Source organism: Carcharhinus amblyrhynchos, chromosome 11 (assembly GCF_965287045.1).
Source record: "Carcharhinus amblyrhynchos chromosome 11, sCarAmb.v2.hapA, whole genome shotgun sequence".
In the NCBI taxonomy this organism is placed as follows: domain Eukaryota; kingdom Metazoa; phylum Chordata; class Chondrichthyes; order Carcharhiniformes; family Carcharhinidae; genus Carcharhinus; species Carcharhinus amblyrhynchos.
In genome coordinates this window covers 96,474,904-96,501,157 of record NC_137334.1, presented here as the reverse complement: position 1 = coordinate 96,501,157, position 26,254 = coordinate 96,474,904, and the positions used below count along the sequence as shown (strand labels likewise).

Here is a 26,254-nt window from a genome sequence, read left to right as displayed (position 1 = left end):
CCTGTCCTGGGAGTGTTTGATGGGGGACAGTGTAGAGGGAGCTTTACTCTGTATCTAACCCCGTGCTGTACCTGTCCTGGGAGTGTTTGATGGGGCGACAGTGTAGAGGGAGCTTTACTCTGTATCTAACCCCGTGCTGTACCTGTCCTGGGAGTGTTTGATGGGGGATACAGTGTAGAGAGTTATACTCTGTATCTAACCCCGTGCTGTACCTGTCCTGGGAGTGTTTGATGGGGGACAGTGTAGAGGGAGCTTTACTCTGTATCTAACCCCGTGCTGTACCTGTCCTGGGAGTGTTTGATGGGGGACAGAGTAGAGGGAGCTTTGCTGGGATTGTATATTTCTGGGGCTGTGAAGTATTCCAGCTGATTTTTTTTTGTCCCTCTTGTTACTCCTCAGTTTGGAAATATCCCTGTGGGTCCAGTCCCTCCACCTACAGTGAAGTTTGCGTACGGCAAAGTTACTATGACAAAGGTGAGTGTTTGAGTTGTGAATTGTCAGTGCGGTATCTCCCTCTGTGTCCGGCTAACGGCTGTTTTGTATTTTTCAGTACGGACCCCTGCTGGACTTTCTGAAAGTGCTAGCACCAAGAGGAGCGGTCAACAACACCTACCCTTTGACCTTTGAGCAAATGCACCAGGTAGGAAGTTGGCTGTGCGCTGTGCTGAATGTTGATTTTGTTCCATGGGTCAGTTCCACATTGACAAAAGAACAAAGAACACAGCACAGGAACAGGCCCTTTGGCCCAACAAACCTGTGCTGACACATGACACCTTCCTAAACTTTGCCTCTGTGCGGTCCATACTCCTCTATTCGCTGCGTATTCATGTATCTGTCAAGAGGCCTCTTAAACGTTGATATTGTATCTGTTTCTCCCAGCCCCGTTGGCAGTACATTCCAGGCCCTTACCACCCTCTGTGTAAAAAAACTTTCCCCCTTTTACCTTAAACCTGTGCCCCCGAGTAATTGACTCTTCCACCCTGGGAAAAAGCTTCTGACTATCCACTCTGTCCGTGCATCTCATAATCTTGTAGATTTCTATCAGGTCTCCCCTCAACCTCCGTCGCTCCAGTGAGAACAAACCAAGTTTCTCCAACCTCTCCTCATAGCTAATGTCCTCCATACCAGGCAACATCCTGGTAAATCTTTTCTGTACCCTCTCCAAAGCCTCCACGTCCTTCTGGTAGTGTAGAATTGAACACTATATTCCATGTGCAGCCTCACTAAGGTTCTATAAAGCTGCAACATGACTTGCCAATTTTTTGAACTCAATGCCCCGATGAAGACAAGCATGCTGTATACCTTCATGACCAGCTTATCCACTCGTGTTGCAACTTTCAGGGAATGTATGCCTAGATCCCTCTGTATATTGATGCATTAAAGGGTTCTGCCATTTACTGTGTAGTTCCATCCTGCGTTAGACCTTCTAAAATGCATCAGTTTGTTTTTGTCCAGATTAACTTCCATCTGCCATTTCTTTGCCCAAGTCTCCAGCCTGTCTACAAGTTGCTGTATCCTCAGCAGGGTTCTGAGGAATGTGGAGGAACAGAGAGATCTTGGGGTTCATATCCACAGATCTCTGAAGGTTGCCACTCAAATGGATAGAGCCGTGAAGAAGGCTTATAGTGTTAGTGTTTATTAACAGGGGGTTTGAGTTTAAGAGCCGTGGGGTTATGCTGCAACTATACCGGACCTTGGTGAGACCACATTTGGAATATTGTGTGCAGTTCTGGTCACCTCACTATAAGAAGGATGTGGAAGCATTGGAGAGAGTGCAGAGGAGATTTACCAGGATGCTGCCTGGTTTGGAGGGTAGGTCTTAAGTGGAAAGGTTGAGGGAGCTGGGGCTTTTCTCTTTGGGGCGGAGGAGGATGAGAGGCGACTTAATAGAGGTTTATAAGATGATGAGGAGGATTGATAGAGTAGACGTTCAAAGACTATTTCCTTGGGTGGATGTAGCTGTTACTAGGGGACATAACTATAAGGTTCATGGTGGGAGATATAGGAGGGATGTCCAAGGTAGATTCTTCACTCAGAGTGGTTGGGGTGTGGAATGCACTGCCTGCTGTGATAGTGGAGTCGGACACTTTAGGAACTTTCAAGCGGTTATTGGATAGGCACATGGAGCACTCCAGAATGATAGGGAGTGGGATAGCTTGATCTTGGTTTCGGACATAGCTCAGCACAACATCGAGGGCCAAAGGGTCTGTACTGTGCTGCACTGTTCAATGTTTCTGTGAGTTACCATTGACCAGGAAGGAACTTAACTGGACCAACCATATAAAAACTGTGGCACTGGTTTCCTCTCAGTCTGAAAGACGTGCTGGTTAGGTGCATTGGCTGTGCTAAATTCCCCCTCACTGTACCTGAACAGGCGCCAGAGTGTGGTAGCAAGGGGATTTTCACAGTGACTTCATTGCAATGTTAATGTAAGCCTACTTGCGATACTAGTAAATTAAAAAATGAGAATACAACATCTACCATATATAAGATGCACTGTAGCAACCGCCAAGCCTCCTTCAGCGTATCTTCCAAATTCTCGAAAGCAATCTGGCACTCACTTATCAACCAACCCATGACCTTGCTGTACATTCTTTTGCATTTCTTGAGTTTCCCACTCTAACAAACCCCTCTGGATACTGTTGTGGGGGATGCTTTACCTGGGACAAGCTGTGGTAGCTGGATCTCTGGCACTGAGTCTGGTTCTGCAGCACAGAAGGGAGGGTGGAAGAAGAGGAGAGCGGTAGTGATAGGGGACTCGATAGTCAGAGGCACAGACAGGAGGTTCTGTGGTCGGGACAGAGACTCTCGGATGGGTTGTTGCCTCCCGGGTGCCAGGGTCAGGGATGTCTCTGATCGCATGCACAGCATTCTGACGTGGGAGGATGAGCAGCCAGATGTCATGGTACACATCGGTACCAATGACGTAGGAAGGAAGAGTGAGGAGGTCCTAAAGAGAGAGTATAGAGAGCTTGGTAGGAAGTTAAAAAGCGGGAGCCCGAGGGTAATAATCTTAGGACTGCTACCTGTGCGATGTGCCAGTGAGGGTAAGAGTGGAATGCTCAGGCAGCTGAACACGTGGCTGAGGAACTGGTGTAGGGGGCAGGGTTTCAGATTTCTTGATCATTGGGACCTCTCTTGGGACCTCTGGGTTTCAGGTGCTTCAGGAAGGACAGGGAGGGTGGGAGAAGGGGTGGTGGAGTGGCACTGTTGATCAGGGACAGTGTCATGGCTGCAGAGAAAGAGGATGCCGTGGAGGGACTATCTACAGAGTCTCTGTGGGTGGAAGTTACGAACAGCAAAGGGTCGAAAACTTTGCTGGGTGTATTCTATAGGCCGCCCAATAGTGACAGGGAAGTTGAAGTGCAGATAGGGAAACAGATTCTGGAGAGATGTATTAATAACAGAGTTGTCGTGATGGGAGACTTCAATTTCCCAAACATCGACTGGAATATCCCTAGGGTAAGGGGTTTGGATGGGGAGGAGTTTGTTAGGTGTGTTCAGGAAGGTTTCCTGACACAGTATGTGGATAAGCCTACGAGGGGAGAGGCTGTACTTGACCTGGTACTGGCGAATGAACCAGGGCAGGTGATGGATCTCTCAGTAGGAGAGCATCTTGGGAATGGTGACCATAATTCTATCTCCTTCACAATTGCATTGGAACGAGATAGGATCAGGCAGGCTAGGAAGGTGTTTGTCTGGAGTAAGGGGAGATACGAAGAAGTCAGGAAGTTACTTGGACAAATAAACTGGAAGGAGGCGTTCTTAGGGAAAAGTACCGAAGGAAGGTGGCGGATATTCAAGGAATGTTTGTCTGGAGCTCTGAATGACAACGTTCCGATGAGACAAGGGGGTTTTGGTAGGTCGCGGGAACCGTAGTGCATGAAGGCTGTGTTGAACCTAGTCAGGAGGAAAGGGAAGGTGTACAAAAGGTTCAGGGAACTAGGAGAGGTTAAAGATCTTGAGGAGTATAAGGACTGTAGAAAGGAGCTTAAAAGGGAAGTTAGGAGAGCCAGAAGGGGTCATGAGAAGACCTTGGCGGGTAAGATTAAGGAGAATCCCAAGGCCTTTTATAAATATGTGAAAGGTAAAAGGATGAGAAGAGAAGGGATAGGACCTATAAAAGGTGAAGGGGGTAAAGGTCTGTGTGGAACCAGAAGAAATGGCAGGGGTGCTTAATGAGTACTTTGCCTCAGTATTCACAGTGGAAGCTGATCTGGGAGATTTTGCTACGGATTTGCAGCAGATGGAAAAGATTGAGTATGTGGATATTAAGGTGGAGGATGTATTAGAACTTTTGAATTCTATCAAGATTGATAAGTCGTCGGGACCAGATGGGATGTACCCCAGGATACTGTGGGAGGCGAGGGAAGTGATTGCAGAGCCCCTGGCGATGATCTTTGCGTCGTCAATGGAGACGGGAGAGGTTCCGGAAGATTGGAGGATTGCGGATGTAGTCCCTATTTTCAAGAAAGGGAACAGAGATAGCCCGGGAAATTACCGACCGGTGAGTCTGACCTCAGTGGTTGGTAAGCTGATGGAAAGGCTTCTGAGGGACAAGATTTACGACCATTTGGAGAGGTTTGACATGATCAGGAATAGTCAGCATGGATTTGTCAAGGGCAGGTCGTGCCTTAGAAGCCTTGTTGAGTTCTTCGATAATGTGACTGAACACATTGACGAAGGAAGTGCAGTGGAGGTGGTGTACATGGACTTCAGCAAGGCGTTTGATAAGGTCCCCCATGCAAGACTTCTTGAGAAGGAGAGAGGGCATGGGATCCAAGGGCCTTTGGCCTTGTGGATCCAGAACTGGCTTGCCTGCAGAAGGTAGAGAGTGGTTGTGGATGGGTCTTTTTCTGAATGGAGGTCAGTCACCAGTGGAGTGCCTCAGGGATCTGTTCTAGGACCCTTGCTGTTTGTCATTTTCATAAATGACCTGGATGAGGAAGTGGAAGGATGGGTAAGTAAGTTCGCTGATGACACAAAGGTCGGTGGTGTTGTGGATGGTCTGGAAGGATGGCAAAAGTTGCAGCAGGACATAAATAGGATGCAGGACTGGGCGGAGAAGTGGCAGATGGACTTCAACGCGGATAAATGCGTAGTCGTCCATTTTGGCAGAACCAATGGGATGAACGAGTACACTATCAAGGGCAGGAGTCTTAGTAGTGTTGAAGAGCAGAAGGATCTTGGGGTCCGGGTCCACAGGACTCTTAAATCGGCCTCGCAGGTGGAAGAGGTGGTCAAGAAGGCGTATGGTGTACTGGCCTTCATAAATCGAGGGATTGAGTTTAGGAGTCGGGAGGTAATGCTGCAACTTTATAAGACCCTTGTCAGGCCTCATTTGGAGTACTGTGCGCAGTTCTGGTCGCCTCACTATAGGAAAGATGTAGAAGCTATTGAGAGGGTGCAGAGGAGATTTACAAGGATGTTGCCTGGACTGGGAGGCATGCCTTATGAAGTTAGGTTGAGGGAACTGGGTCTCTTTTCCCTGGAGAGACGTAGGTTGAGAGGCGACCTGATAGAGGTTTATAAAATGTTGAGAGGAATAGATAGGGTGGATTCTCAGAGGCTATTTCCCCGGGTTGAAATGGTCGCTACGAGAGGACACAGGTTTAAGGTGCGGGGAGGAAAGTACAGAAGTGATGTTAGGGGTAAGTTTTTCACTCAGAGGGTGGTGAGTGAATGGAATCAGCTGCCATCAGTGGTGGTGGAGGCGAACTCGCTGGGGTCTTTTAAAAGACTTCTGGATGAGTATATGGGGTTTTATGGGATTGGGGGTTATAGATAGGTGTTGATGTGATCGGCGCAACTCGTGGGCCGAAGGGCCTGTTTGTGCTGTAGTGTTCTATGTTCTATGTTCTCTCCTGGGGCACGTGGGACCTGTACAAGAGAATTGGGTTACACCTGAACTACAAGGAGACCAATATACTTGCAGGGAGGTTTGCTAGTATTTTTGGGGAGGGTTTAAACTAGATTTGCAGGGGGGTGGGAACCAGAGTGCCAGAGCAGATAGTGGAGCGGGGGGTGAAAATAAATGATAGTTCATGCAAAATCACAAATAGAAGAGTTGTGTGTGGTGGAAATAATTTTCTGAGGTGTGTCTATATCAATACCAGGAGTATTGTGGGGAAGGCAGACGGCATAGTGGGGGTGGGGCGGAGCAGGGTTTGAAATGCATGTACTTTAATGCGAGGAGTATTCGCAATAAAGTGGATGAACTTGCAGCGTGGATCAGTACCTGGGACTTTGATGTTGTGGCCATTTCTGAGACATGGATAGAGCAGGGTCAGGAATGGATGTTGCAGGTTCCGGGGTACAAATGCTTTAGTCGGAGTAGAGAAGAAGGTAGAAGGGGGGGTGGGGTAGCATTGCTAGTCAAGGACTGTATCACAGTGTCAGAGAGAAAGTTTGATGAGGACTTGTCAGTTGAGGTAGTATGGGCGGAGATTAGAAATAGGAGAGGAGAGGTCACCCTGTTGGGAGTCTTTTATAGACCTCCTAAAAGTTCTAGAGAGGTTGAGGAAAGGATTGCGGAGACAATCCTGGTTAGGAGTGAAAGTAATAGGGTAATTGTTATGGGGGACTTTAACTTTACGAATATTGATTGGAGTTGCTATAGTTCTAGTTCGCTAGAGGGGTCAGTGTTTGTACAAAGCGTGCAGGAAGGTTTTTTGTCTCAGTATGTAGACAGGCCAACTAGAGGTGAGGCTATATTGGATTTGGTGCTGGGAAATGAGCCAGACCAGGTGCTAGACTTGGAAGTTGGTGTGCATTTTGGTGATAGTGACCACAATTCGGTTACGTTCACCTTAGTGATGGGAAGAGATAGGCATGAACCTCGGGTCAGCAATTTTAGCTGGGGTAAGGGCGATTATGAGGCTATCAGGAGTGAATTAGGAAGCATGGATTGGATTAGGGGATTACAGGGACTGGGAACGTCTGAAATGTGGAGTTTTTTCAAGGAGCAACTACTGCGAGTCCTTGATAGGTATGTCCCTGTCAGGCATGGTGGATTTGGTAGATCTAGGGAACCGTGGTGCACTAAAAGAGTTGAGTCGATGGTTAAAAAGAAAAAGGAGGCTTATGTTCGGATGAGATTGGAGGGCTCAGATAGTGCACTAGAAAGCTTTAGATTGGCTAGGAGGGAGTTGAAGAGTGAGTTGAGAAGGGCTAAAAGAGGACATGAGAAGACTTTGGCTGATAGGATTAAGGAGAATCCTAAGGCGTTCTATAGGTATGTCAAGAACAGAAGGTTGGTCAGGCCAAGATTAGGGCCAGTTACAGACAGCAGGGGGAAGTTGTGTGTGGAACCGGAGGAGATTGGAGAAGTATTGAACCAATATTTCTCTTCGGTGTTCACGCAAGGGGACATGAATATAGCTGAGGAGGACATTGGGTTGCAGGGGTGTAAAATAGACAGTATTACGGTTGATAAAGAGGATGTGCTGGAAATTCTTGAGGGGCTGAAAATAGATAAGTCCCCTGGTCCGGATGGGATCTACCCTAGGATTCTCTGGGAGGCTAGAGAGGTGATTGCAGAGCCTCTGGCTCAGATCTTCAGGTCGTCATTGGTCTCTGGTGTAGTCCCGGAGGATTGGAGGATAGCGAATGTTGTCCCATTGTTTAAGAAGGGGAACAGAGACTTTGCCGGGAATTATAGACCGGTGAGTCTTACTTCTGTTGTGGGCAAGGTTTTAGAAAAAATTATTAGGGATAGGATTTATAGTTATTTGGAGTGTAATGAATTGATTAGAAATAGTCAGTATGGTTTTGTAGCGGGTAGGTCGTGCCTTACTAACCTTATTGAGTTTTTTGAGAAGGTGACCAAAGAGGTGGATGGGGGTAAGGCAGTTGACGTGGTATACATGGATTTTAGTAAGGCGTTCGATAAGGTTCACCATGGTAGGCTTCTGCAGAAAATGCAGATGTATGGGATTGTGGGTAATCTAGGAAGTTGGATCAGGAATTGGCTATCGGATAGGAGACAGAGGGTGGTGGTGGATGGTAAATATTCATCATGGAGTGCAGTTACGAGTGGTGTGCCTCAGGGATCTGTTTTGGGGCCACTGTTGTTTGTAATTTTTATTAATGATCTGGATGAGGGTATAGTTGGGTGGATTAGTAAATTTGCTGATGACACCAAAGTTGGAGGTGTGGTAGATTGTGAGGAAGGGTGTCATAGTCTGCAGGGAGACTTAGATAGGTTGCAGTGCTGGGCCGAGAGGTGGCGGATGGAATTTAATGCGGAGAAGTGTGAGGTAATTCACTTTGGTAGGAGCAACAGATGTGTCGAGTATAGGGCTAACGGGAGGACTTTGAATAGTGTGGATGAACAGAGGGATCTAGGTGTGTGTGTACATAGATCCCTGAAAGTTGGGAATCAAGTAGATAAGGTTGTCAAGAAGGCGTACGGTGTCTTGGCGTTTATTGGTAGGGGGATTGAATTTAGGAGTCGCAGTGTAATGTTGCAACTGTACACTACTCTAGTGCGGCCGCACTTGGAGTACTGTGTGCAGTTCTGGTCCCCGCATTACAAGAAGGATGTGGAGGCGTTGGAGAGGGTGCAGAGGAGGTTTACTAGGATGTTGCCTGGTATGGTGGGGAGGTCCTATGAGGAGAGACTGAGGGATTTAGGGTTGTTTTCGTTGGAAAGAAGGCGGCTAAGAGGGGATCTTATTGAAACATATAAGATGATTAGAGGTTTAGATAGGGTGGATAGTGATAGCCTTTTTCCTCGGATGGAGAAATCTAGCACGAGGGGGCATGGCTTTAAATTAAATGGGGGGTAGCTACAGGACGGATGTCAGGGGTAGGTTCTTTACCCAGCGGGTGGTGAGGGATTGGAATGCCCTGCCTGCTGCAGTTGTAAATGCGTCTAGTTTGGGGGCGTTTAAGAGATCTCTGGATAGGTTTATGGACAAAAAGGGATTGGTATAGGCTAGTGGGTCATTGTTTTTGTAACTGGTCGGCGCAACATCGTGGGCCGAAGGGCCTGTTCTGCGCTGTAATGTTCTATGTTCTATGAGGTGAGGGTGTGGATTGACACATGGAATTAGGACATTATAGTCATTAGTGAAACTTGGCTACAGGAGGGGCAGGACTGGCAGCTCAATGTTCCAGGCTTCCAATGTTTCAGGTGTGATAGAGACAGAGGGATGAAGGGGAGGTGGGTGGCATTGCTAGTCAGGGAAAATGTTGCAGCAGTGCTCAGGCAGGACAGATTGAGGGCTTGTCTACAGAGGGGGGAGCTGAAAAACAGGAAAGGTATGACCACATTAATGGGGTTGTATTATCGACCACCCAATAGTCAGTGAGAATTGGAGGAGCAAATCTGCAGAGAGATAGCAGCCAACTGCAGGAAACACAAAGTTGTGATAGTAGGGGATTTTAATTTTCCACATATAGATTGGGACTCCCATACTGTTAAAGGTCTAGATGGGTTAGAGTTTGTAAAATGTGTTCAGGAAAATTTTCTAAATCAATATATAGAGGCACCAACTAGAGAGGATGCAGTATTAGATCTCCGGTTAGGAAATGAGTTAGGGCAAGTGACGGAAGTGTGTGTAGAGGAACACTTTGGTTCCAGTGATCATAACGCCATTAGTTTCGACTTGATCATGGATAAAGATAGATCTGGCCCTCGGGTTGAGGTTCTAAACTGGAAAAAGGCCAAATTTGAAAGCGTGGATTGGGACACGCTGTTCTCTGGCAAGGATGTGATTGGTAAGTGGGAGGCCTTCAAAGAAGAAATTTTGAGGGTGCAGAGTTTGTATGTTCCTGTCAGGATTAGAGGCAAAGTGAATAAGAATAAGGAACCTTGGTTCTTGAGGGATATTGGAACTCTGATAAACAAGAAGAGAGAGATGTATGACATGAATAGGCAACAGGGAACAAATAAGATGCTTGAGGAATATAAACAGTTCAAGAAACAACTTATGAAGGAAATCAGGAGGGCTAAAAGGAGACATGAGGTTGCTTTGGCAGTCAAGGTGAAGGATAATCCTAAGAGCTTCTACAGGTATATTAACAGCAAAAGGATAGTAAGGAATAAAATTGGTCCTCTTGAAGATCAGAGTGGTCGGCTTTGTATGGAACCAAAAGAAATGGAGGGGATATTAAATGGGTTTTTTGCATTTGTATTTACTAAGGAAACTGGCATGGAGTCTACAAAAATAAGGCAAACAAGTAGGGAGGTCATGGAAGCTATACAGATTAAAGGGGAGGAGGTACTTGCTGTCTTGAGTCAAATCAGAGTAGATAATTCCCTCGGACCTTGAAGGAGACGAGTGTTGAAATTGCAGGGGTCCTGGCAGATATATTTAAAATGTCAGTATCCACGGGTGAGGTGCCGGATGATTGGAGGATAGCTCATGTTGTTCCGTTGTTTAAAAAATGGTCAAAAAGTAATCCGGGAAATTATAGGCCGGTAGGTTTGACGTCAGTAGTAGGTAAATTATTGGAAGGAGTACTAAGAGATAGGATCTACAAATACTTGGATGGACAGGGACTTATTAGGGAGCGTTAACATGGCTTTGTGCGTGCTAGGTCATGTTTAACCAATCTATTAGAGATTTTTGAGGAGGTTACCAGGAAAGTAGATGAAGGGAAGGCAGTGGATGTTGTCTACATGGACTTCAGTAAGGCCTTTGACAAGGTCCCGCATGGGAGTTTAGTTAGGAAGGTTCAGTCGCTAGGTATACATGGAGAGGTAGTAAATTGGAGTAGACACTGGCTCAATGGAAGAAGCCAGCGAGTGGTAGTGGAGGATTGCTTCTCTGAGTGGAGGCCTGTGAGTAGTGGAGCGCCACAGGGATCAGTGCTGGGTCCATTGTTGTTTGTCATCGATATCAATGATCTGGATGATAATGTGGCAAATTGGATCAGCAAATTTGCTGATGATACAAAGACTGGAGGTGTAGTGGGCAGTGAGGAAGGTTTTCAAAGCTTGCAGAGGGATTTGGACCAACTAGAAAAATGGGCTGAAAAATGGCAGATGGAATTTAACGCAGACAAGTGTGAGGTATTGCACTTTGGAAGGATAAACCAAGGTAGAACATACAAGGTAAATGGTAGGACACTGAAGAGTGCAGTAGAACAGAGGGATCTGGGAATACAGATACATAATTCCCTAAAAGTGGCATCACAGGTAGATAGGTTCGTAAAGAGTGCTTTTGGTACATTGGCCTTTATAAATCAAAGTATTGAGTATAAGAGTTGGAATGTTATGTGAGGTTGTATAAGAATCTTTAGAGCGGAGGAGGATGAGAAGCGACTTAATAGAGGTTTATAAGTTGATGAGGGGAGTGGATAGAGTGGATGTGCAGAGACTATTTTCTCGAGTGGATGTAGCTGTTACTTTAAGGTTCATGGTGAGAGATATAGGAGGGATGTCCGAGGTAGATTCTTTACTCAGAGAGTGGTTGTGTGTGGAATACACTGCCTGCTGTGATAGTGGAGTCGGACACTTTAAAAACTTTCAAGCAGTTATTGGATAGGCACTTGGAACACACCAGAATGATAGGGAGTGGGATAGCTTGATCTTGGGTTTGGACAAAACTTGGCACAACATTGAGGGCCGAAGGGCCTGTACTGTTCTATGTTCTAAGACATTGGTGAGGCCGAATTTAGAGTATTGTGTGCAGTTTTGGTCACCTAGTTACAGGAAGGATATTAATAAAGTTGGAAGAGTGCACAGAAGGTTTACAAGGATGTTGCTGGGACTTGAGAAGCTGAGTTACAGAGAGAGATTGAATAGATTAGGACTTTATTCCCTGGAGTGTAGAAGAATGAGGGGAGATTTGATAGAGGTGTATAAAATTATGATGGGTATAGATAGAGTGAATGCAAGCAGGATTTTTCCACTGAGGCTAGGGGAGAAAAAAAACCAGAGGGCATGGGTTAAGGGTGAAGGGGGAAAAGTTTGAAGGGAATATTAGGGGAGAGTTCTTCACACAGAGAGTGGTGGGAGTGTGGAACGAGCTGCCAGATGAAGTGGTAAATGTGGGCTCACTTTTAACATTTAAGAAAAGCTTGAACATGGATGACAGGGTGTGGAGGGATATGGTCCAGGTGCAGGTCAGTTGGACTACACAGAAAAATGGTTCAGCACAGCCAAGAAGGGCCAAAAGGCCTGTTTCTGTGCTGTAATGTTCTCTGGTTCTAGTGAATCTCCTCTGCACTCCCTCCAGTGCCAGTATATCCTTTCTCAAGTAAGGAGACCAAAACTGTACACAGTAACTCCAGATGTGGCCTCACCAGCACCTTATACAGCTGCAACATAACCTCACTGTTTTTAAACTCCATCCCTCTAGCAATGAAGGACAAAATTCCACTTGCCTTCTTAATTACCTGCAAACTAACTTTTGTTTTGATTATTATTGTCACATGTACTAATATGCAGTGAAATATATTGTTTCTTGCATGCCATACAGACAAAGCATATCGTTCATAGAGAAGGAAACGAGAGAGAGTGCAGAATGTAGTGTTACAGTCACAGCTAGGGTGTAGCGAAAGTCAGCTTAATGCAAGGTAAGAGCATTCAAAAGTCTGACAGCAGCAGGGAAGAAGCTGGTGCGTGACCTCAGATTTTTGTATCTTTTTCCTGACGGAAGAAGGTAGAAGAGAGAATGTCCGGGGTGTGTAGAGTCCTTAATTATGCTGGCTGCTTTGCTGAGGCAGTGGGAAGTTTAGACAGAGTCAGGGAATAGGAGGCTGGTTTGCACGATGAATTGGGCTACATTCACGAACTTTTGCAGTTCCTTGCAGTCTTGGGCAGAGTGGGAGCCCATTCCAAGCTGTGATACAACCAGAAAGAATGCTTTCTATAGTGCATCTGTAAAAGCTGGTGAGAGTCATAGCTGACATGCCAAATTTCCTTAGTCTTCTGAGAAAGTAGAGGCATTGGTGGACTTTCTTAACTGTAATGTTGGCATGGGGGGACCAGAGCAGTTTGGTGATCTGGACACCTAAAAACTTGAAGTTGTTTCAAGACTCTTAGCAGTGTGGAAGATCAGAAGGATCTTAGGGTCCGGGTTCATAGGACTCTCAAATCGGCTTCGCAGGTAGAGGATGTGGTTAAGAAGGTGTATGGTGTACTGGCCTTCATCAATCAAGGGATTGAGTTTAGGAGTTGGGAGATAATGCTGCAGCTGTATAGCACCCTGGTCAGACCCCACTTGGAGTACTGTGCTCAGTTCTGGTTGCCTCATTACAGGAAGGATGTGGAAGCTATAGAAAGGGTGTAGAGGAGATTTACAAGGATGTTGCCTGGATTGGGAGGCATGTCTTATGAGGGTAGGTTGAGAGAGCTCGGTCTTCTCTCCTTGGAGAGATGAAGGATGAGAGGTGACCTGATAGAGGTTTATAAGATGTTGAGAGGTTTGATCAGGTGGATTCTCAGAGACTATTTCCCAGGGCTGAAATGGTCACTACGAGAGGACACAGGTTTAAGGTGCTGGGGAGTAGGTACAGAGGAGATGTCAGGGGTAAGTTTTTCACTCAGAGGGTGGTGAGTGAGTGGTGCCGTCGGTGGTGGTGGAGGCGAACTCGCTGGAGTCTTTTAAGAGACTTCTGGATGAGTACATGGGATTTAATGGGATTGAGGGTTATAGGTAAGCCTAGTAGGTATGGATATGATCGGTGCAACTTGTGGGCCGAAGGGCCTGTTTGTGCTGTAGTTTTTCAATGTTCTACAAAAGAGAAAATGCTGGAAAATCAGCAGGTCTGGCAGCATCTGAAAGGAGAGAAAAGAGCTGACATATTCAGGATCATCTAGACTTGAAACATCAGCTCTTTTCTTTCCTTACCTTTGCAGCTAGACCTGCTGAGATTTTCCAGCATTTTCTTTTTTGGTTTCAGATTCCAGTATCCGCAGTAATTTGCTTTAATCCAGTGTTTTTTTTTCCTCAAAACAAAGTGAGTGGAAACAAAGTGAGTGAGTGGAATTGGCTGCCATTGGTGGTGGTAGAGGCGATGGGGTTTGTTAAAAGACTTCTGGATGAGTATATGGGATCTAATGGGATTGGGAGTTACAGTTAGTTCTATGGCTTGGTAGGTATAGATGTGATCGGCGCAACTTGTGGGCCGAAGGGCCTGTTTGTGCTGTAGTGTTCTGTGTTCTAACTTTATTTAACAATCCAATTTAATTATAGTGAATGAATTAGCTTAACTTTTACCAAGTGAAATACCTAAACATGACACCATACAATTCTTAACTGCTATCCTCTCTCTATTAATTCCAATTTAAGCAAGGACTGAAAGTCCTTTTCAAAATCAGTTAGCAGATTACACACAGGCTCACACGCTGGTATGCAGGCTGCCTTTTCCAGCAGACTCCAAAAAGAGGGAGAGAGTGACAGAAAAAACACCTCTTGCTTCTTACAGACCCAAGCAGAATATGCCTGCTTGTCTCTGTAAGCTTAACTTTGCCCATTCACATGACTGTCACTTGTCAATCAACCTAATTAAACCCTACTCTGAAACCCCAGAGAGAGAAAACAAAATACATGAGTTCAGATTAAAACAAGCATCCCATTATCTCGAACCAAGTGTTCTTCAGTCACACCGTTTGTGTTGCCTGGAGTAGATGAAGTGACACCGTAAACAGAGCTGAATTTCAAACATACCCTTCAGAAGAAACATGATTTAACTACATTTCTTAAAGGCACTGTCTCATCAAACCAGGCAACATCCTGGTAATCTCCTCTACGTATTAGTCAGAAAAGTAAAAGATCATGGGATCCAATGGGAAAAATGCCAAACTGGATCCAAAATTGTTTCAGCAGCAGGGAGAGGAAGGGGTTGGATGGTAGGAGAGGTAGTGGTGTTGGGGGTGGGGGGGGGGTGTGTGGGGCAGGAGAGGAGTGGTCAACAAGTACTTATTGTGATCAGAAGACAGTTGGATCATTTTGGTTTTGCAGGATTACTGGGCCTGGTAGATCCAGATGTGGCCCAGCCAGCTGTGCTGATGAATAGCCATGTCATGTTTCACTAGGTAGGATCATGGTAACGTTTCATATGTGAACAGAGAACTGGTTCGAGTCTGATCTGATAAGGAGATGGGAGGTGAGGACTTTGCAATGTCTTTGACCCCCAGTGCCCTGTTTCTGTTTCAGTATTATGGGTTTTTGCTGTATCGCACTCTGCTCCCACAAAACATGGAGAAACCTCTTCCTTTGATGTCACTGAATGGAGTGCACGATCGAGGGTACGTCCTGGTGAATGGGGTGAGTGAGCAATGATTGGTTGTCAGCTTTAACCCTTGAGGTTACTTGTCCCTCAGCAGAGTAAGAGGGTGTGATGTTTGCTATCTGTGTTGTAGGTGTATCAGGGTGTGTTGGAACGGGACAATATTCTTGCCTTAAACATCAGCGGCAACAAGGGTGACGTGCTGGACATTGTGGTTGAGAACATGGGACGCATCAACTTTGGAAGCTACCTACTGGACCCGAAGGTAAAGGTGTGGCTCACTGGAGCATCAGGCCGAGGCAGTGAAAGGTATGGCTCATTAGGGAGAGACAGTGAGATCCACACATGACCTGGAGCAACTGTTTGGGTCTCTAACGTGCCTTGTGGGATGGGTGAAGGAGGGCGGGGGGGTTTCTGGGGGGGCAGTACTTGTTGTTCAGTGAACGATAGCCAGGAAAGATCACAGCACAGAAGGAGGCCATTCAGCCCATCTTGTCCATGTCAGTCCGTGGACACATAGGTGCCCTTTCTAATCCCACCTTCCTGTACCTGGCCCATTGCCCTGTAGCTTACAGCACTTAAGGTGCAGACCCAGGTACTTTTTAAAAGACTTTAGGGTCTCTGTCTCCACCACCAACTTGGGAATTCCAGACACCCACCACCCTCTGCGTAAAAACCTCTTCCTCGTGTCCTGTTTGCACTTTCTGCCACTTATCTTGAATCTATGTCCCCTCGTTCTAGAATTCTCCACCAAGGGAAATAATTTTATCCTGTTCACTCTATCTCTTTGCCTTATAATTTTGTACACCTCTATCAAATCACCCCTCAACCTTCTTTGGTCCAAGGAAAATAACCCCAACCTATCCAATCCCTCCTCAGTTACACTTTTCTTGCCCTGATAACATTCTTGAGAAGCCCTGGGAGATTCTTCATTTCCATCTTCAGGTACAAATGATGACTGGAGTGTGAGTGAGTGTCTGAGTGTGAGAAAGTGTGAGTGTGTATATGTGAGTGAGTGTGAATGATTTGATTTTTGTCACTTGTATTAGTATATAGTAAAAAGTATTGTTTCTTGTGTGCAAGACAGACAGGGCATACCAATCATAGAGAAGGAGAGAGTGCAGAAAGTAGTGTTACAGTCAAAGCTAGGGTGTAGAGAAAGATCAACTTAGTTCAAGGTAGGTCCATTCAAAAGTCTGACAGCAGCAGGGAAGAAGCTGTTCTTGAGTCGGTTGGTACGTGACCTCAGACTTTTGTATCTTTTTCCCGACGGAAGGTGGAAGAGAGAATGTCCGGGGTGAGTGGAGTCTTTGATTATGCTGGCTGCTTTTACAAGGCTCTGGGAAATATAGACAGAGTTGATGGTTTGCATGATGAACTAGAACAAAGAACAATACAGCACGGGAACAGGCCCTTCGGCCCTCCAAACCTGCACTGATCATGTGTTCCTAACTAGACCATCCGTTTGTATCCCTCTATTCCCAGTCTGTTCATGTCACTATCTGGATAAGTCTTAAATGATCCTAGTGTGTCTGCCGCAACCACCTTGCTTGGTAGTGCATTCCAGGCCCCCACCACCCTCTGTGTGAAAAACCACCCCACATATCTGTATTGAACCTTACCCCCCCCACCTTACCTTGAACTTGTGACCCTTGTGTTTGTCATTTCTGACCTGGGAAAAAGCTTCCAACTGTTCACCCTATCTATGCCCTTCATAATTTTATAAACTTCTATTAGGTCACCCCTCAACCTCTGTCTTTCCAGGGAGAACAATCCTAGTTTACTCAATCTCTCCTCATAGCTAAGACCCTCCATACCAGGCAACATCCTGGTAAACCTTTTCTGTACTCTCTCCAAAGCCTCCATGTCCTTCTGATAGTGTGACGACCAGAACTGGACGCAGTATTCCAAATGTGGCCTAACCAACGTTCTATATAACTGCAACATCATATGCCAACTTCATTCACAACCCATTGTAGTTTCTTGCGGTCTTGGGCAGAGCAGGAGCCCATACCAAGCTGTGATACAACCAGAAAGAATGCTTTCTGTAGTGCATCTGTAAAAGTTGGAGAGTCGTAGCTTTCATGCCAAATTTCCTTCGTCTTCTGAGAAAGTAGAGGCATTGGTGGGCTTTCTTAACTATAGCATCGGCATGGGGGGACCTGGACAGATTGTTGGTGATCTGGACACCTAAAAACGTGAAGCTCTTGACCCTTTTTGCTTTGTCCCTGTTGATGTAGACAGGGGCATGTTCTCCTTTATGCTTCCTGAGGCTGATGACTATCTTCTTCATTTTGTTGACATTGAGGGAGAGATTATTGTTGCCGCACCAGTTCACCAGATTCGCTATCTGTTTCCTGTACTCTGTCTCGTCATTGTTTGAGATCAGCAGACTTGAAAATCAAGTTGGAGGGGAATTTAGCCACACAGTCATAGGTATAAAAGAGTATAGTAGGGGGCTGAGAATACAGGATCTGGAGATGAGTTTTGTAAGAATTGTGTGTGTTGTGTGTGTGTATATGTGTGTGTGAGTGTGGGTCAGTACCTCACTGGGTGACAGAGGATGACTCTGTGCAGACTGAGCTCCTCCTGCTCCTGTACTTGGGGCCAGGAGCAGGGCAAACAGGGCATTACCTCATCGAGTCAATGGAACAGAGGATTGAATAAGACTGTCACTTTGAAAAGCCTCACTTTGAACTCATTGCCTCTCACTTTCTAAACAGGGCCTGATAAAAAACCTGTCACTTGTCACCACTCAACTCACCAACTGGTCCATGTTCACCTTGGCAATAGATAATGTCGTTGGAAAAGGCTGGCCGCATTCTGCACCTAATGAAGGAGTGAGCTCAATGGGTGAGGGACCCACCTTCTACTATGGAACCTTCATGTCACCAAAGGCTCAGGATACTTATATTTGGCTGCAAGGCTGGGCCAAGGTGAGTGTGTACCTGGGTGTGTTTATGAGATATTGGGATGATTGCGGGAGGGGTGTGTAATATCTTGGAAAGAGTGGTGACCATCAAGTGGTGTAACACTATTTATTAACAGATTTAGCTATTTAGAGAGTAAAATAGATACTACCGATCACCGTGACTCCAGGGCCTCAATAACCCAAATCATCCAGGGTTCACTACTTCTACCATTTTGATTTGATTTATTTTATTATTGTCACATGTATGAGTATACAGCGTTAAGTATTGTTTCTTGTGCGCTATGCGGACAAAGCATACCGTTCATAGAGAAGGAAAGGAGAGGGTGCAGAATGTGGCATTACGGAGACTTGGATGTCTCAGGGACAGGACTGGGTACTTCAGGTGCCAGGCTTCAGGTGCTTCAGGAAGGACAGGGAGGGTGGCAGAAGGGGTGGTGGAGTGGCACTGTTGATCAGGGACAGTGTCATGGCTGCAGAGAAAGAGGATGCCGTGGAGGGACTATCTACAGAGTCTCTGTGGGTGGAAGTTACAAACAGCAAAGGGTCAAAAACTTTGCTGGGTGTATTCTATAGGCTGCCCAATAGTGACAGGGAAGTTGAAGTGCAGATAGGGAAACAGATTCTGGAGAGATGTTTTAATAACAGAGTTGTCGTGATGGGAGACTTCAATTTCCCAAACATCGACTGGAATATCCCTAGGGTAAGGGGTTTGGATGGGGAGGAGTTTGTTAGGTGTGTTCAGGAAGGTTTCCTGACACAGTATGTGGATAAGCCTACGAGGGGAGAGGCTGTACTTGACCTGGTACTGGCGAATGAACCAGGGCAGGTGATGGATCTTTCGGTAGGAGAGCATCTTGGAAATGGTGACCATAATTCTATCTCCATCACAATTGCATTGGAACGAGATAGGATCAGGCAGGCTAGGAAGGTGTTTGTCTGGAGTAAGGGGAGATACGAAGAAGTCAGGAAGTTACTTGGACAAATAAACTGGAAGGAGGCGTTCTTAGGGAAAAGTACCGAAGGAAGGTGGCGGATATTCAAGGAATGTTTGTCTGGAGCTCTGAATGACAACGTTCCGATGAGACAAGGGGGTTTTGGTAGGTCGCGGGAACCGTGGTGCACAAAGGCTGTGTTGAACCTAGTCAGGAGGAAAGGGAAGGTGTATAAGAGGTTCAGGGAATTAGGAGAGGTTAAAGATCTTGAGGAGTATAAGGACTGTAGGAAGGAACTTAAAAGGGAAATTAGGAGAGCCAGAAGGGATCATGAGAAGACCTTGGCGGGTAAGATTAAGGAGAATCCCAAGGCCTTCTATAAATATGTGAAAGGTAAAAGGATAAGAAGAGAAGGGATAGGACCGATAAAAGGTGAGGGGGGAAAGGTTTGTGTGGAACCAGAAGAAATGGCAGAGGTGCTTAACGAGTACTTCGCCTCAGTATTCACAGTGGAAGCTGATCTGGGAGATTTTGTTATGGATTTGCAGCAGATGGAAAAGATTGAGTACGTGAATATTAAGGTGGAGGATGTGTTGGAACTTTTGAATTCTATCAAGGTAGATAAGTCGCCTGGACCAGATGGGATGTACCCCAGGATACTGTGGGAGGCGAGGGAAGAGATTGCAGAGCCCCTGGCGATGATCTTTGCGTCGTCAATGCAGACGGGAGAGGTTCCGGAGGATTGGAGGATTGCGGATGTAGTTCCTATTTTCAAGAAAGGGAACAGAGATAGCCCGGGAAATTACCGACCGGTGAGTCTGACCTCAGTAGTTGGTAAGCTGATGGAGAGGCTTCTGAGGGACAAGATTTAAAACATTTGGAGAGGTTTGACATGATCAGGAATAGTCAGCATGGATTTGTCAAGGGCAGGTCGTGCCTTACAAGCCTAGTTGAGTTCTTCGATAATGTGACTGAACACATTGACGAAGGAAGTGCCGTGGACGTAGTGTACATGGACTTCAGCAAGGCGTTTGATAAGGTCCCCCATGCAAGACTTCTTGAGAAGGTGAGAGGGCATGGGATCCAAGGGCCTTTGGCCTTGTGGATCCAGAACTGGCTTGCCTGCAGAAGGCAGAGAGTGGTTGTGGATGGGACTTTTTCTGCATGGACGTCGGTCACCTGTGGAGTGCCCCTGTGATCTGTTCTAGGACCCTTGCTGTTTGTCATTTTCATAAATGACCTGGATGAGGAAGTGGAGGGATGGGTTAGTAAGTTCGCCGATGACACAAAGGTCGGTGGTGTTGTGGATGGTCTGGAAGGATGTCAAAAGTTGCAGCAGGACATAAATAGGATGCAGGACTAGGCGGAGAAGTGGCAGATGGACTTCAACGCAGATAAATGTGTAGTCGTCCATTTTGGCAGAACCAACGGGATGAACGAGTACACTATCAAGGGCAGGAGTCTGAGTAGTGTTGAAGAGCAGAAGGACCTTGGGGTCCGGGTCCACAGGACTCTTAAATCGGCCTCGCAGGTGGAGGATGTGGTCAAGAAGGCGTATGGTGTACTGGCCTTCATTAATCGAGGGATTGAGTTTAGGAGTCGGGAGGTAATGCTGCAACTTTATAAGACCCTTGTCAGGCCTCATTTAGAGTATTGTGCGCAGTTCTGGTCGCCTCACTATAGGAAAGATGTAGAAGCTATTGAGAGGGTACAGAGGAGATTTACAAGGATGTTGCCTGGACTGGGAGGCATGCCTTATGAAGTTAGGTTGAGGGAGCTGGGACTCTTTTCCCTGGAGAGACGAAGGTTGAGAGGTGACCTGATAGAAGTTTACAAAATGTTGAGAGGAATAGATAGGGTGGACTCTCAGAAGCTATTTCCCTGGGTTGAAATGGTTGCTACGAGAGGACACAGATTTAAGGTGCAGGGAGGGAAGTTCAGAAGTGATGTTAGGGGTAAGTTTTTCACTCAGAGGGTGGTGAGTGAATGGAATCGGCTGCCGTCAGTGGTGGTGGAGGCGAACTCGCTGGGGTCTTTTAAAAGACTTCTGGATGAGTATATGGGGTTTAATGAGATTGAGGGTTATAGATAGGTCTGTAGGTTGGTAGGTGTTGATGTGATCGGCGCAACTCGTGGGCCGAAGGGCCTGTTTGTGCTGTAGTGTTCTATGTTCTATGTTCTAATGTAGTGTTACAGTCATAGCTAGGATGAAGAGGAAGGTCAACTTAATGCAAGTTTGACAGCAGCAGGGAAGAAGCTGTTCTTGAGTCGGTTGGTATGCGTCCTCAGACTTTTGTATTTTTTTCCCTGAGGGAAGAAGTGGAAGAGAGAATGTCTGGGGTGTGTGGGTCCTTGATTATGCTGGCTACTTTGCTGAGGCAGCGGGAACTGTAGAGAGAGTCAATGGATTGGGCTACATTCACGGCCTTTTGTAGTTTCTTGCAGTCTTGGGCAGAGCAGGAGTCATACCAAACTGTGATACAACCAGAAAGAATGCTTTCTATGATGCATCTGTAAAGTGTTGCCCTTCACTCTAAAAGGAATGTGTTTATCCTGAATCTGGTAAACATACTTTTGAAAACCTCCCATTTACCAGAAGCCCTTTGCATATTAGGTAGACAAATTCCCCCAGTCAACTTTTGAAAGTTCCTAATACCATCAAAATTGGCCTTGTCCTAATTTATAATTTTAACTTTTGGGCCAGACCTATTGCTCTCCACAGCTATCTTTAAAATTATGGTCACTGGTCCCAAAGTGATCCCTCACTAACACTTCTGTCACCTGTCCTTCCTCATTTCTCAAGAGGAAGTCAAGTTTTGCCCCCTCTCTAGTCGGGCCATCCACTTACTGAATGAGAAATTCTTCCTGAATACACAATAAATTTCTCTATCCGAGCCCCTAATGCTCTGGCGTCTCAGTCAATATTGGGAAAGTTAAAGTCCCCTATGTGTGCAGAACTTGGCTATCAGTTTTTGTTCAGCGATTCTGCGCTGTCGTGTGAGTTGAAGGTTGCCTTGGAGAATGCTTAGCCGAAGATCGAAGGCTGAAAGCCTGTGACCGCTGAAGTGTTCCCCGACCGGAAGGGAACACTCCTACGTTGTGATTGTCGTGCAGGGTCTGTTCATCTGTTGTTGTAGTATCTGCATGGTCTCCCCAACGTACCATGCCTCGGGACATCCTTTCCTGCAGCGTATCAGATAGACAACATTGGCGGAGTCACATCATGGATGCTCCAAAGGGAATACATCTGCAGTTCCAGAGCTGTCCAGTGGTCTAACAGGAGCTGCAGTTGGACACACTTCTTGCAATGTGAAGGAGCCAGGGACACCGGAAGACCATCAGACATCGGAGCACAATTAGGCCAATCGGCCCATCGTGTCTGCTCCCCCATTCAATCATGGCTGATATTTTTCTCATCCCCATTCTCCTGCCTTTTCCCCATAACCCTTGACCCCTTATTAATCAAGAACCTATCTATCTCTGTTTTAAAGACATTCAATGACCTGGCCTCCACAGCCTTTTGTGGCAAAGAGTTCCACAGATTCACTACTCTCTGGCTGAAGAAATTCCTCCTTATCTCTGTTTTAGCCTGAGGTTGTGTCCTCTGGTTCTGGTTTTTCCTACTACTGGAAACATCCTCTCCACGTCCACTCTATCCAGGCCTCACAGTATCCTTTAAGTTTCAATAAGACTCCCCCCCTCATCCTTCTAAACTCCAACAAGTACAGACCCAGAGTCCTCAACCGTTCATTATACGACAAGCTGTTCATTCCAGGGATCATTCTTGTGAACATCCTCTGGACCCTTTCCAAGACCAGCAAATCCTTCCTTCGATATGGGGTCCAAAACTGCTCACAATTCTCCAAATAGGGTCTGATCCGACCCTTATACAGCCTCAGAAGTACATCCCTGCTCTTGTATTCTAGCCCTTTCGACATGAATGCTAACATTGCATTTGCCTTTCTAACTGTTGACTGAACCTGCACATTAACCTTAAGCAAATCTTGAACAAGGATTCCCAAGTCCCTTTGTGTTTCTGATTCCCTAAGCATTTTCCCATTTACAAAATAGTCTATGCCGCCATTCCTCCTTCCAAAGTGCAAAACTTCACACTTTTCCACATTGTATTCCATCTGCCACTTCTTTGCCCACTCTCCTAACCTGTCCAAGACCTTCTGCAGCCTCCCTGCTTCCTCAATATTATCTGTCCCTCTACATATCTTTGTATCATCTGCAAACTTAGCAACACTGCCTTCAGTTCCTTCCTCCAAATCGTTAATGTAAATTGTGAAAAATTGTGGTCCCAGCACTGACCCCTGAGGCACACCACTAGTCACCGGCTGCCATCCTGAAAAAGACCCCTTTATCCCCATCCTCTGCCTTCTGCCAATCAGCCAATCCTCTATCCTTGCCAAGATCTTACCCTTCATACCATGGGCACTTATTTAACAGTCTCCTATGCAGCACCTTGTCAGAGGAAGAGTTCCTGAATTCCCACATCACACAAGAGGAGCATGATCATGATCTTGTTGAATGGCGGGGCAGGCTTGAAGGGCTAGATGGCCTACTCCTGCTCCTATTTCTTATGTTCTTATGATAGGGGTCTGGGATCTCCTGCTATGATTTAAGTTAACTTTCCAACAACTACAATACCAAGGCCAGAAAAGAGAAAAAAGAAAGAAAAACTACTTACCGGTTAGCGGCCCAATCGGTTACCTGCTGGCTGTGACATCACAGTTTGATATCTTGCTATCTCCAACTTACCCTCGACTCTCCCTTGCAGGTCTGCCTCTCACCTCCTCCAAATCAGCATCTCTTTGCCCTCAGCATTGAATTCCCGGTACCCTCACTCTGGCTGAATTTCCCTCTGGCTGCAGTCTCTCTCACACTCGTATGTGCGGGCTCATTGGTCGTATACTTGCCAAAACCACTGTCTTATATACAGCTGGGGTGAGCTAGGATGACTCACACACCAGTTTAAAATTCCTCAGTGTTCATACCTATTGAGGCCCTAATCAGGCTTCAGTTGATTGACAGATAACTGCCACTCAGCTAACTGGGTCAGTTGCTTATTAAACTAGGCTTTTACACAAAAAGAAGTACTGAATATAAAGTGGGAAATAAAGAGAAACACTTACCAACAGTTAACCAATCCAAATTCTGGCTGAATCTCAGGTTGTCTCACACTGGCCTTTCATAAGTTTACATGCAGAGAGCTGGTCTCACCACACGCTAATACTTCACAGCAGAAAGGGTGATCACCAGGCAGAGTAACAGGATTAGGCAGACAATGCAGGAACCTCTTGTGGCTATTCCCTGGCAAAACAGATCACATAATCCCAACAGTGCGGAAGGAATCACAGCCACCTTGACTTTGCACTGACTACAATCTCACCCAGGCCCTATTCCCATAACCCCACATATTTACCCTGCTACCCTCTCCTGCCCCGACAATAGGGTCAATTTAGCATGACCAATCAACCTAACCAGCGCATCTTTAGACAGTGGGAGGAAGCAAGAGCACCCGGAAGAAACCCACGCAGACATGGGGAGAACATACAAACTCCACACAGAGACCCGAAGCCGGAAATTGAACCCGGCTCCCCGATGCTGTGAGGCAGCAGCGTTAATCACTGTGCCACCGTGCTGCCCCGGGTCCCTGGCAGTGAGGGAGTGGTGCTATCCTTTGTGCCACCCTGGGTCCCTGGTGCTATGAGGCAGCAGTGCTAACCATTTGCCACCGTGCCACCCCGGGTCCCTGGCACTGTGAGGCAACAGTGCTATCCTTTATGTCACCCTGGGTCCCTGGTGCTATGAGGCAGCAGTGCTAACCATTTGCCACCATGCTGCCACACAGATATACCACCTTGGATTCTGTGGGGGGAATGGCGTCTCCCAGGAAAGCACTAACAGCCAAAATTATTGCAGGACTGTTGGTTCTGAGTCACAGTCATAGAACCAGAGAGGCTTACAACACGGAAGAAGACCCTTTGGCCCATTGCATCTGTGCCAGTCAAAGACAAACCACCCAATTATGCTAATCCCAAATTCCAGCAATGTGCCTTGGCATCACAAGTGCATGTCTAAATGTTGTGAGGGTCTCTGCCTCCACCACGCTTTCAGGCAATGAATTCCAGACTCCCATCACCTTTTGGGTGAAATAGCTTTTCCTCTCATCCCCACGAAACACCCTGCTCCGTGCCTTAAATCTCTGCCCCCTGGTCATTGATCACTGCATCAAGGGGAAAAGATTCTTCCTATTTATGTCCTTCTTCATTTTATACATCTCAATCATGTCCTCCCTCAGTCTCCTCTGCTCCAAGGAAACAATGATGTGGAGATGCTGGCGTTGGACTGGGGTAAACACAATAAGAAGTCTCACAACACCAGGTTAAAGTCCAACAGGTTGATTTGGTAATAAACACCACAACCTTTTCAGAACGCTGTTCTTTCATCAGGTGAGTGGAGAGTTCCACTGAGTGAATGGAAAGAACTCACCACTCACCTGTCGAAGGAACAGCGCTCCGAAAGCTTGTGGCGTGTACTATCAAATAAACCTGTTGGACTGTAACCTGGTGTTGTGAGACTTCTTACCAAGGGAACAATCCCAGTTTATCCAATCTCTCATCATAATTAAAACGCTCCAGCCCAGGCAGCATCCTGGTGAATTTCCTTTGCACCGTTTCCAGTGTTATCACATTGCTCCTATAATGTGGATTCCAGAACTGCACACAATACTCCAGCTGTGGCCTAACCAATGTTTTATACATTTCCAGCATAACCTCCTTGCTCTTAAACTTGATGCTTGAACTAATAAAGACAAGTATACCATATGCCTTGACCACTTTATCCACCTGTCTTGCTACCTTAAGGGGCCAATGTACATGCACACCAAGGCCCCTCTGTTTCCCAGTGTCCTTTCATTCATCATATATTCCCTCGTCTTGTTTGTCCTGCCCAAGTGCATCACCTCATACTGAGAATGTACGGCACAGAGACAGGCCCTTCGGTCCAAACTGGTCCACGTCGATCAAAAAGTCCATCTAAGCTAATCACATTTGCCTGCATTTGGCCCATATCCCTCTAAACCTTTCCTATCTACGTATCTGTCCAAAGTGTATCTTTTAAGTGCTGTCAAGTGTCTCTGTCTCAACCACTTCCTCTGGCAGCTCATTTCCATACAAGTACCATGCTCTATGTAAAC

The 26,254-nt window shown here is 46.3% G+C and overlaps 1 protein-coding gene across 2 annotated transcripts in view; it reads left to right on the top strand.

Moving 5' to 3' along the window:
* Positions 1-26,254, top strand: part of glb1l (galactosidase, beta 1-like) — a 60,554-nt gene that overhangs the window by 28,655 nt on the left and 5,645 nt on the right. For both annotated transcript variants that reach the window (XM_080199637.1, XM_080199636.1), the window contains exons 11-15: positions 400-474; positions 551-640; positions 15,114-15,224; positions 15,320-15,451; positions 17,910-18,122. In XM_080199637.1, the coding sequence (XP_080055763.1) occupies positions 400-474; positions 551-640; positions 15,114-15,224; positions 15,320-15,451; positions 17,910-18,122 (621 nt within the window). The remainder of the gene's footprint in view (positions 1-399; positions 475-550; positions 641-15,113; positions 15,225-15,319; positions 15,452-17,909; positions 18,123-26,254) is intronic.